Source organism: Ranitomeya imitator, chromosome 3 (genome assembly GCF_032444005.1).
Source record: "Ranitomeya imitator isolate aRanImi1 chromosome 3, aRanImi1.pri, whole genome shotgun sequence".
Taxonomy (NCBI): domain Eukaryota; kingdom Metazoa; phylum Chordata; class Amphibia; order Anura; family Dendrobatidae; genus Ranitomeya; species Ranitomeya imitator.
In genome coordinates, this window is record NC_091284.1 from 754,531,332 (window position 1) to 754,544,686 (window position 13,355).

Genomic DNA, 13,355 nt, shown 5'->3' on the forward strand with positions numbered 1-13,355 from the left:
CATAGTAACTAACTGTGGTTAGTTATAACAAATTAATGATTATCCTCCATCCCATAGTCCCGTGCCCATATTCCCATCATACATATCCTCCATACCATAGTCCCGTGCCCATATACCCATCACACATCCTCCATCCCATAGTCCCGTGCCCATATTCCCATCATACACATCCTCCATCCCATAATCCCGTGTCCGTATACCCTTCATACACATCCTCCATTCCATAATCCCGTGCCCATATACCTCTCCATGGCAACTTATGACCTCATTGTCACCATGGCAACCATTGAGTAGTGATCAGCGAATATACTCGTTACTCGAGATTTCCCGAGCACGCTCGGGTGTCCTCCGAGTATTTTTTAGCGCTCGGAGGTTTAGTTTTCATCACCTCAGCTGAACGATTTACAGCTATTAGCCTGTCTGAGTACATGTGGGGGTTGCCTGGTTGCTAGGGAATCCCCACATGTAATCAAGCTGGCTAATAGCTGTATATAATTCAGCTGCGGTGAAGAAAACTAAATCTCCGAGCACTAAAAATACTCGGAGGACACTCTAGCGTGCTCGGGAAATCTCGAGTAACGAGTATATTCGCTCATCACTAATTATAACATAACCATCACCATTACAACCTATTATGACATCATCGTCACCAAAGCAACCTTTATGGTATCCCCGTCGCCATGGCAACCATTATGACATCATCGTTGATACGCACACGCGCGTTTTTATAATAATATTGTATGTGTGTCACCTATACAATAAATCAGCATCGGAGAAGCGCACGGACACTGAAACACTTAAGAGCTAAGCACAGAGCTGGCAAGCGCTGCACTTCTCGCCTAAGAGGAGCACTCCTCACCACTGACAGATTGTAGAGGTGGCAGGTAACCTAGGGAATTCGCTCCAAACTATAATAGTAAAAATGTCCTGAGAGGAGTACATTTTTAATAAATAAATTGCAAAAAAAGCCTTAAATAAAACGGACAAGTAAATATACTTAATAAAAAACACCAATAATAATGCTTATGTTTTTATTATCAAATTATTTCTAAACACTGCTGTGGTGGTAATAGGTGTTGGACATTGCCGGTGCAGCTAGAAAGTCACGGGTTACAGACCACTCTACTACAGCGAGGCAGCGGACGATGGTACAGACTAGTCTGTGTCTAGTGTATCAGAAGCATACAATGGTCGGTAATCTAAGAGTGAAAAGCTCCCATCATTTAATAAGGAAAAGTATATTCTCAAACACAATATAAAACTGTCCACTGTAGTCTAAAATGTTCAACGCCATATAAAACTGTCCAACCTAATATGTCACTGGTTTTAAGTAACTGTCAAAGGCAATCTGAGCAAATGCGAATATGAGGAAGTCTACCTTCCCCTCTGTCATCCTCTGGAATGGATTTCATTTAAGAGGTAAATAGGAAGAAATTAACCATCTCCTGTTGTATGGAAAGTTTGGGGTGGATTAGTAAGTAGAACATTCATACTGGACTGGAAACAGGAGGGTTTCTGGGTCACCACTGATGATGTCCTACAACCCATACTTGTTTATTAAAAGGGTGTCACAATGATAAACGAAAAGTGTCCCACAGATTGGACTCCTGTGATCGACTGTGATCTGTGAAGAACCCAACAATAAGTGTTCAATTTCCCCACAGCACCACTGCAGGTGACGTTAAGCATTACACAGTGCACACAAATCAATGTGTAATACAAGGCTGTATGGGTCCTTTAAAGCAAGGGATGATTTTTTTTTTGTAACTGCTTCCACACTGCCTAACAGATGAGATTCTTGAAGAGTGGCCCAAGATCTATTAACTCAGAATCAAGTAATCAGTTAAAGTAAAAAAAAAATAAAAGAATACCCATTTAATATTTAAAATACTTAAAGGCAATATCCGGGTCCGTGAAAAACAAAAAACGTGCCTAAACACTAACAGGTGGGTAGATGCTACCTAGCTCCCTGTTGTGCCCAATGCCATTCTTCCCCTGCACAGAGCGGTCACAGGCCGTTCCTGCCGACTATTCACCTGCCTCTGCTGACGTCTTGTCCGGAGCGGCGGTGGCTTCTTTACCAAACTGTTGACAGGGTGAAACTTGCTCAAAGGTTCTCTTTAAAGTTGTCCCTAGGCAAGGATTATCTTCTAGTCATACACTTACCAGGCGAGGTGAGGAACATTGTTAATGGCAATGATATCAACCACAGCTCTTATCTTCATGGGAAGGTCTTATAGACCAGTAAAGAGAGCAGCTCAGAGGATTCCTGCTGTCCAAACTACGTGCAGAATGAATCAGAGATACTTCTGTTATTGCAATACTAGGCATTTAGGGGAAAACATGTAGTAAATCAGGGTCCAGGGATGATGTGACAGAGGACCAGTCACACGGTCCCAGCTTAACTCTCCCTACCTTTTTTATTTACTTTTTTTTTTTTTTCAGAAAACATTTTAATTTTATTTCAGAGCGATTGTCTTCAAGGATGTAAAACGCAAACAATAAAATGTAATAGGTCCCAGTGGAGACATTTATTTATATATAGACAGGCCAGCCATATGAAAACATATCTTATTCCATATGAATATGCCTATATAGAGAGCCACCAAACAGCCATCACACATCTGCAGAGCACACCTAATAATATCCTTGACCAAGTCAAAGTCAAGGTTTGCTAGGTTAGGCCTATCTAACCAAGTTGCCCAGATTTCCTCCAATTTTGGAATACGCATTTCTCAAGACGTATAGTACTATTTATGGCATCTATAACCTCTGACAGAAGGCAACTTTGGTGACTTCAGTGAGTAGCTATACTCTTCCGAGCCTGATACAGTATTCGGGAGACAGGGAGAATCAACAGAGATTTCTGCCACTCATCCAAGAACACACACTTTAGGATCCTCTGGGATCTCACCGTTAAAAAAATAGAATTAATAAGGTCCAGCACATCAGCCTACAACTCTCCCTACCTGACTCTGTATGACTAAATGTTCTCTTACTAGGTGTGTATAAGGAGAGTATTGTTAATCAAGATGAGTGGGTTGGGAAAGGCTGGCAGGGACATCCCTCCACGACTAGTCTTCTCCGTGACCTAAACTCCAGCCAACAATATAAAATATGTATTCTCTGAAAATGAGTAAAAAAAAAATACATATCTGCAATAATAAAGCCTCTCTATGACTCACACTGTGCAGAATTTAGGAGCAGAAATCATCTAACAAATTCCCCAAAAAAAGAATCTGTCAACAGAATTTGGCCCCAACTATTTATATACACATTTAACTCTTGCAGACACAAGTCCATCAATACATTGGCATAAATTGCACTGGATATGTAAATAAGGCTGAAGTGCTCTGGATGGGAGGAAGCACTTCCCAAGCTTCTGTCACTCTGGTTCTATTCCCGGCACAGTGCTGCCTTCGCCTGCTTAACTTCCTTTGCTGTGCGACTTTAAGAAAAGGAACAGTACGTTAAGCAGGAAATGGCGGCACTGGGAGGGAAATAGAGCCAGAGGGGCAGAGGTTTGAGAAGTGTTTCCACGAGTCCAAAGTACTTCAGCCTCATTTGCATAACGATACAAATTTATCAGTAATGGAGGAACGGACTAGACATGTAAAATTATTGCTGGAATTGTGTCTGCAAGAGCTACATGGACATATAAATAGTTTGGGGGATGAAATTGTGCTGATAACTTTTCCTAGCATATCCTTCTCTATAGCACTGGAAAGCTGCTTCTCTCCTAATTTATAAAACCTTACGCTTATCTGACATGGTCGTAGCTCAGGAAGTGATCGCCTGTGCTAGGTCAGCAGACAGAACCGTATAATTAAGATACCGGCTTCATTCTCGATCCCAATAATCTCACATTGAGGACATATTCTGGGCAAGGTTTAAACTTACGTAAATTATATAGGAAAAAGAGAGAAAAAAAAACAAAATGTAATCCATAATCAATCCTAAATGCTCATAAGGGCATATCGCACGTACCTGTACTTGTTGGCGAGTTAATTTCCTGCCTAATATTCCGAGCACTCTGACTGGCGGAGCGTGCCGTCTCCCGCTGAGGTTCCAGGATATCACGGTACTTAGATACCATTAATACAGAAATGAAGTACACAACCGCCAGGGCAAGAAACTGAGCTTGTTTACTGTCATCCTAAAAAAAGAGTTGATATGCTGTCAGAATATGCCGGAGGGGAAGAGCAGAGGGAGGGATGATGACAAAGAGAGAAGTCATGTTTACACTTACAAGTATGTTATATGTAAAGCACAGGAAAATGCTAGAACTCTGCAGATATCGGCTTCTTACACAAGACAAAACAATTGCGCTTATATCTTATCAGTAAGACTTAGGTGAGAATACCTGCAATAGTTGTCACATCACTACCTTTACTAGAGTACTGAACAGCAAAGATACCCAATTTTGTAATGTCACATCGATACATTTTTCATTGGTAATACAGAAAAATGAGGAAAAAAGAAATTTATATTAACAAAAAATATCAGACATCTTGCAATTTTCAAACTGGCCTAATAGACTCACATTTCATGCTCTGTACAGACGACTTTTCTGCAGTCTCATTATCGTCAGTCAGGATTACAATGACGGGTAACACCTCTATATATGGTAGATAGCAAAGGATTTACCAGGACTGTCTGCTCTATCCAGAATGTTGGGCCCTATGGATTTATTTTTGCTCATGCAATCATAGTGGTAGCAGCCAGAACCTTTTAATTCTTATATCAGCTTCACTATATGACGTCTTACATTTTTTTGAAAGACAATCTGAAGGTTTATTGAAGCGCTATTTTCCCCAAACATGTCTGTAAGACCATGTTCACAAGTGGCATTAAATGATGCATTTCTTCTGCTGCTATTTAACAGCATGTTTTCTGCAGTTGTCTTTACAAAACAATTTTCCGTGGTTATTGCATTTTTGCTGCAATCTTTACTGTTTTTTCTCGCTCTTTGGACAAGCATTTCTAAAGATTTGGTTTCTTCTTGTACAGAAAAATTTTGATTCCTCATGTAAAAATGCATAGGCGCCTATTGCGAAAAAAAATATGCACTAAAGCTGCACAGTTCAGCAGCGTCTTTATACAGCGGGCAGGGTTTTCAGGAAATCACATCCACTTTGCTTGGACAGTAAAATGCAGCAGGTTTTCTGCCCCCTAAAAAAAACCACAACAGAAGAAAAACGCAGCATTTACGCTACATGTGAACACAGCTTTAAGGTCCAAACAAAGTGGATGCGATTTGATGAAAACTCCTTCTACTGTTAGATGCTGTTGAATTCTGCGGTTTTGGTGCATTTTTCTCTCTATGGGCCTTTATGGAGAGTCTGAATACAATGAATGGTTAAAAAAAAACAACAAAAACAAGCAAACAACAACACTGTTGCATTTTTAAGTGAAGAATCAAAGCTTTTCTGTATTCTTAAAAAAAACTTTCTGATGCAGCTTAAAATCTGCATTAAAAAATGCATCAAATAGCAGATAAAAGGTATAAAAAATGCAGCAAAAACACAATAATCAGAGAAAATTGATCTGCAAATAAAAAGCATGCAAAAAGGTAGCATTTAAGGCCTCAGAATTACATTTTTATTAATTTTTCATGCGTTCAATAGAGGGGGGGGGGAATCAATCATGTCATTATTTATGCAATTTACCGATCACCATTAATAATCTGTTCACTGTATTGGGTGGGTTGTTACGATTACAGTGATGCCAAATAGGTCTATAGTAATTGCTGGTTTGCGATGTTTATTTTTTTATTTTTTAAGTGCATTTAAAAAACTCACTTAATGTTTTTCATTATTTTTTCTTTAGTAATTTTACCTTTATTTTCCCTCTACAAAAAAGGTACATAGACATGCAGTGGTAAATGATGTAGCTCTATGTACCAGTACACTGTGCCTGTAATGAAGAGGAATACAAACACCTTCAAGTACAGACAATTCTCTTGGCTATCGCTGCAGTGCCCAATGCTAAAGCGCTGACTTGCCTGAGCTTTCTCGGCGCGATCATTTGTCTACGCTCCCCAGGCAAGAATTTTTCCCCAAATAGGGAGTTACAGTCTACATTGGTCATATCCGTCCTGACAGGGAAAACTACTCTATCCCTCCTGTCTACCGAGCCACAACTGAAGAGATTACGGCCATGCATCATCTCAGCTTTAAAGAAAACAATCTGTAAAACTCGAAGATGTGTTGGCCAGCTATCAATTAAACGTCAGATGTCTTAGGCCGCCATGGATGCCTCTAGTCATTGGTCCGTACACCTGACAGAGGAGACCACTACAATGGCAGATCGCATTGTTAGCTATTCCAGCAATTGCATCACCTGCCACTACAACCATAAAAGAAATCTAAAATAATATATGGACAATAAAAGTAACAATTATGTATCAGCAGACTGCATCCATGTAGACGACCACTTTACTCAATATCTCCATGAAGTCTGAGATATTTATTAAACGATTGGAGTATATCGTCATGTGGTCTACAGTGCACACTAGTGGTCAATAATGGAAATGCAGGCCCTACTTTTACATTACTGATGACTTGGAAAGGATTTTTTTTTATTGATAACTATTTTTAAAAAAAGGCATCTATGCAGCTATCCCAAAACAATTGATGTGTGAGCTAAATTAAAATGAACATTAAAGATAAATGGAGTTTTCGCTCCCTATAGATCTCAAATTAGAAGTACAATATGAAATAAAAATAAAATGAAGTAAAAGTATGGTTACAGTTAATTACTAAAAAACAAACTAGTAGCAGAAAGGAACATAAAATGTTGGTTAGATGACGATGGCAACTAATTTTGTAGGATTTTTATGCTAGGACATTACAAATGGGCACTGCTTATTAAATAATGCATTTCAGCTCCCCCTGGTGGTGAAGGAGGGAAAGTGAAAAGACAAGCTAGCATTACTCCACTGCTTGGGCTTTTAGCTCACAACTAGTTTGATTATTTGCCTATCAGATAGGTAATCAGAAAGTTGGGGGAACTGGTTGAAACATAAAAATGCCACAAGTTGCAAAATTTTGAAAAAGGTTTTACAAGAATTTTAAAGTGGTTTTATGCCCGAAAACTAAACTGCTAGATGAATCGGGGCTGTGTCTTTAAAACCTAGGTTATTACTTCTCGCACTCCTCTTGTACCATGCGAGTGCCTTGGGGCCTGTGACCTGGGGTAACAAACAGCCCTGTCTGGCATCAGTTTCCTTCTCCTGACACTCACTGTATATGCGCCACAGAAGGTGGGAGGATTGGTATGATGCAGGCTCACATGCTGAGCCGACTCAATGCCCGGCTGGTGCCAGCTGTTTTACACAGTCAACACCCGCCGTCAACTGCTGCGATTTTAACTAGCTCCGATTGCAGCAGTGTAACCCCTTGAATGCTGTTTTGAACAGTGACAATGGCATCCAAGTGGTTAAACCGGCATCCAAGTGGCCCTTGGTCACCCCCGTTAGGCCCAAATTGGGACCGCCACATGGAAAAATTATCTATGCAACCGAAAATACATCTAATATAAATGCAAACAGTCTGCTGAAATTCATCACTGACCATACCAAAAAAATGACTGTGGATCTATTTGGCAGTTAAAGGAGCAGAAAAATTCAGACAAATCGGCAAAAAAATATGCTTAAATTACCAGCGGACTCGTCATGGATTTAGATGTGGACATGCAGAGTATTCCTCTCCAGGTATAGATGATAATGATAAAACATTTACCATTAGATTCCAAAAAATTATGCTTTGAAACGGCATGCACATTATCCTGGAGGTGCATTGGGGCGGGGCATTGTATTCAGTGCACTGACACACCTCCAACGCACTCCCAGGCTAATTTGCATGTAGGACAAAAGCTATTTCTCAGCACTGGTACATCCAATTACTAAAAAAAAGCCATCATTTTTATTGTTATTCTAAAACCGTGCCACTAGTTTCAGGAGTAAAATCAGTAACCCAGGCAGGTCCTTGTACAAACCTGCCTGATACTGTATTAGTCAGAGCCATCTCACCCACAACGTACAAGCCATAGGTATGGCCAAAGCAGCAACTTACCACATCGCGGAACACAACGGCCCGCAGACGGTTAATGTCCACATCCTGGAGGAGTCGATCGGGGTCCTTTATCGGTGACAGGTTACTAGGAACATTGTCCATGGGGATCTAGGAGTACAAAAACAGGAACATTAGCATTAGGAAACTATTTATAAACGTATTTCTTGCTATTGCTACAGTGGCTGTAAGGATACATGAAATAGCAGGGCTGTGGAGTCAGTAAGGCTACGTTCACATTAGCGTTCTGCCGGGCTGCGTCGGGCGCAGCCGCGGTGACGCATGCGCCATGCGCCCCTATATTTAGCATGGGGGCCCATGGACATGCATTTGCATGCGTTTTGCGATGCATGCGTCTTTTTTGCCGCAAGCGTTAGGGCGCAGAGGATGCAGCAAGATGCATTTTTTTTGCGTCCAAAATCCGGCAAAAAAAGGACGCATGCGTCGCAAACTATGCGTTTTGCATGCGCTCTTGTTTGCGTTGTGCGTTGCGTCGCCGACGCAGCAGCGCACAACGCAAATGTGAACGTAGCCTAAGCCAAACTTCAGACTCCAACTCCTCAATTTCCATGACACCGACTACAGGACTCCGACATGGCTGCGGAGTCCGTGAGCCAAACCTCCGACACCGACCACCAAAATGGGCTCAGACTTCACAGCCCTGCGAAATAGCTGTCGGCCAAATGCTGATTCAGCTCCCCACACATGTACGCTCAGCTCAGTTGAGCATCCACGTTTCTATAGGGACGTTAGCCAATGCCGGACTCATTGTAACATACACCATTAGGATATGTTCACATGTAGCTTTTTTGATGCATTTTTTTCTGCATGAAAAACGCAGCCTATGGCCAGAAAACAGAAGGAGTTTTGCTCGTACTTTTGTGTGATTTTTTTGCTAACCCATTTTGATCTGAATGAGGAAAAACTGCAGTAAAAACAATGAAAGAATTGAGGAGTTGCTTGAAAAAAAAAAAAACCCACCACAAGTAAAAAAACTGCAAAGAAAAAAGACGCACTGTGTGAATAACATGTTGGAAATCTCATTCATTTTGCATAACTCGCGCACAAAAAGAATTGTAGAAAAAAATACAGATCACAAATGCTAAATGTGAACAAGCCTTAACATAGGAAAAACACGCAGACGACAAGGAGAAGCCATATTGATGGTGTCCGAATCCAGGAGTAAATGCCAACCAATACCTAAATGGTAAAGCAGACGCCAGGCTCTGCCCACATCGCATCAGCTGCAGGACTTTGTTCCCTACATATTTTGTCATTATTTCCCAGGACTGCTCCAGCGTCCTCCCCGCATCCACAGTGCAGGTGGAGAAAGGATTAGGAATATTTCCGTATGTTCAGGAGACTCGGCCTGCAGAATGGCAGTAATGGTGATGTGACGGAATGGAATGTACTCGATTACCAGTCGCAGGGGACGGAGCGCTAACATAATGGCTGCTCAATGATAATTGGCTGGTCGCCTCCTGCCTGTTTGGCTTGTAATCAATTGAACAGTATGGTTCTGATTAAAAATAAAGAAAAAACACTATCCCGGCCATTGCAGTAGTGTTTTTCTAGGATTTCATTTCACTTTTTATTGGTGTTTAAAAGCTTTACTCTGCAAATTCAATAAGTCCCACTTGTGCCAAGCTTAATTCCGTTTTTCTAACCTCTGACAAGACATCCTTCAGGGCCTTGTAGATGGTCTTCAGAAGACCCCACCAGATACAACACTCTTCCCTGCTTTGTCTTAGGCCAAGTTATAAGATCTGCACCTCACCATCTGAAAGAACGGCACGAGTGGAGGAAAGGAAGGGATCTAACCAATTTACAGCTGGCACCCAAGAGTCATAGTCTGCGATTCATCATTTGTGATTTTTTTTAAAGTTACTTCACTTTTTTTGTCTTGTGGTATTCGTTGCATTTTTTGGCGCCAAATTGATCTAAACAGCGCATGCGATTCATGAGTTTGGCACAATGTCATAAATGGTTTTTTTTCCTGGGTTGATCCCTTTTTGCACAATAAAAGGGCAGACATTGGCGCAAAAGAAAAAAAAAAGTCACGTCCACAGTCAGCGGCACTGACCCGGCGTCCACCGTCAGCGGACCCGGCGTCCACCGTCAGTGGACCCGGCGTCCACGGCCCGGTGTCACATAATAAAAGCACAGAACACCTCAGATTGTAAATTCCCAATCTCACCTTTGTGGCAGTGGTAACGGGAACACTCTGCAGATTATCCTGGACCTTACTGCTGCTCATAGACTTGGTCCCCCGCTCTCGCTGCCTCTGCCGGCACTCCAAGCAGTTTCGTACAGCTACACAGCAAACTAAAAAAGGTTTAATCAAAATCGACTCACATTTATTTCATTATACAACGGAGTGGTAAAATAAAATCACAAAGAAAATACATAGTTTATATCAGCAGAAGTTATGGTTGAAGTCATTAATGGTCATGTGCTGTACAATGGCTAAACCGGACGGACAGGCCGCACACGGCTCTAAAGGGATCGTCTCAACTCTTTCTCAATATAAAGTCATCCCAACAATCACCTGATCGCTGCAGGGCTGACTTCGGAAACCCTTGATAATCAGCAATTATAGCCTGAGAAAGCCAACGCTTAGCTGTAAATTTTCCCAACAGTGGTTTGAAGGTGAAATATACAGTAGAATGACATGGCAGCTGTTCTATCAAAGATATTGTTGACACTTAAAAGGCATCATATCAAGGAAAGTATTGTTTACAACTTGAGCATGTGAAAAGAATTTTATTTACAATATATGTCTCTTCAAATAGTGTGTGGTTTTGTAAGAACGCTATATTTACATCTTTAATAGCACGGACCACCATTAGTGGTGGACGCACATGTTCAGTACGTTCCTTGCTCTGTCCCCGTTCAGGCTGAGTACTGATCTGAAAGCAGAGATACTAATGTGGTAGTGAGAGGAGAACTAAAGCATGGGACAGAGATAGACAGACCGGATCTAAAACAGACAGACAGACCGGATCTAAAACAGACAGACAGACCGGATCTAAAACAGACAGACAGACCGGATCTAAAACAGACAGACAGACAGACCGGATCTAAAACAGACAGACAGACCGGATCTAAAACAGACAGACAGACCAGATCTAAAACAGACAGACAGACCGGATCTAAAACAGACAGACAGACCGGATCTAAAACAGACAGACCGGATCTAAAACAGACAGACAGACTGGATCTAAAACAGACAGACAGACAGACCGGATCTAAAACAGACAGACAGACCGGATCTAAAACAGACAGACAGACCGGATCTAAAACAGACAGACAGACCGGATCTAAAACAGACAGACAGACCGGATCTAAAACAGACAGACAGACAGACAGACCGGATCTAAAACAGACAGACAGACAGACAGACCGGATCTAAAACAGACAGACAGACCGGATCTAAAACAGACAGACAGACCGGATCTAAAACAGACAGACAGACAGACAGACCGGATCTAAAACAGACAGACAGACCGGATCTAAAACAGACAGACAGACCGGATCTAAAACAGACAGACAGACCGGATCTAAAACAGACAGACAGACCGGATCTAAAACAGACAGACAGACAGACCGGATCTAAAACAGACAGACAGACAGACAGACCGGATCTAAAACAGACAGACAGACCGGATCTAAAACAGACAGACAGACCGGATCTAAAACAGACAGACAGACAGACAGACCGGATCTAAAACAGACAGACAGACCGGATCTAAAACAGACAGACAGACCGGATCTAAAACAGACAGACAGACCGGATCTAAAACAGACAGACAGACCGGATCTAAAACAGACAGACCGGATCTAAAACAGACAGACAGACCGGATCTAAAACAGACAGACAGACCGGATCTAAAACAGACAGACAGACCGGATCTAAAACAGACAGACACGCCGGATCTAAAACAGACAGACAGACAGACAGACCGGATCTAAAACAGACAGACAGACAGACAGACCGGATCTAAAACAGACAGACCGGATCTAAAACAGACAGACAGACCGGATCTAAAACAGACAGACAGACCGGATCTAAAACAGACAGACAGACCGGATCTAAAACAGACAGACCGGATCTAAAACAGACAGACCGGTTCTACATAGACAGACCGGATCTACATAGACAGACCGGATCTACATAGACAGACCGGATCTACATAGACAGACCGGATCTACATAGACAGACCGGATCTACATAGACAGACCGGATCTACATAGACAGACCGGATCTACATAGACAGACCGGATCTACATAGACAGACCGGATCTACATAGATAGACCGGATCTACATAGATAGACCGGATCTACATAGATAGACCGGATCTACATAGACAGACCGGATCTACATAGACAGACCGGATCTACATAGACAGACCGGATCTACATAGACAGACCGGATCTACATAGACAGACCGGATCTACATAGACAGACCGGATCTACATAGATAGACCGGATCTACATAGATAGACCGGATCTACATAGATAGACCGGATCTACATAGACAGACCGGATCTACATAGACAGACCGGATCTACATAGACAGACCGGATCTACATAGACAGACCGGATCTACATAGACAGACCGGATCTACATAGACAGACCGGATCTACATAGACAGACCGGATCTACATAGATAGACCGGATCTACATAGATAGACCGGATCTACATAGACATGAGTAAGACTGACAGACCTGAGCTAAATATATAGACATGAGCTACATTGATCGCTAGATATACATGAGGTGGATGGATAGGTGGATAGCTAGACAGATAGATAGACAGACAGAGAGAGCTATGTAGACAGACCGATAGACAGATATGAGCTAGATTTTTCGCTAGATATACATGAGCTAGATGGATAGACAGACAGACAGACAGAGACAGATATATACACAGACTGATAGACAGACATATGAGCTAGATAGAGACATGAGATAGATGGAGAAAAATACAAAGGAAAGTGATTTTTTGGCACTTATTTGGTTAAAATAAAGGTGTGCACAAGTCCAGAATGTGTTTTTTGTCATCAATTCAGAGGTTAACCCTTTTAATGCCTTTTTGCACCGATATAGTTGGTTCTATGGAATCCTGTCCTATGGTGCCCATCTGTCCCAGTAGTAAGAACACAACTTTAACTAAGGCTCCCGCAGACGCCCAAACACAGGCTGCAGTGCCCGAACTGGCCGCGGGTCTTCATATACCTCTCTGAGGCAGCCGGGCTGGGCAGCCCACGGCCAGGCCGT

At 42.0% G+C, this 13,355-nt stretch overlaps 1 protein-coding gene across 7 annotated transcripts in view; it reads right to left on the reverse strand.

Moving 5' to 3' along the window:
* Positions 1 to 13,355, reverse strand: part of NBEA (neurobeachin) — an 899,093-nt gene that overhangs the window by 459,856 nt on the left and 425,882 nt on the right. For 6 of the 7 annotated variants that reach the window (XM_069758980.1, XM_069758976.1, XM_069758979.1 and 3 more), the window contains 3 exons: positions 10,270 to 10,397; positions 8,076 to 8,183; positions 3,988 to 4,156 (listed from right to left, as the gene is read on the reverse strand). In XM_069758980.1, coding sequence (XP_069615081.1) covers positions 3,988 to 4,156; positions 8,076 to 8,183; positions 10,270 to 10,397 — 405 coding nt within the window. The remainder of the gene's footprint in view (positions 1 to 3,987; positions 4,157 to 8,075; positions 8,184 to 10,269; positions 10,398 to 13,355) is intronic. The other variant, XM_069758974.1, reaches the window with a different exon arrangement.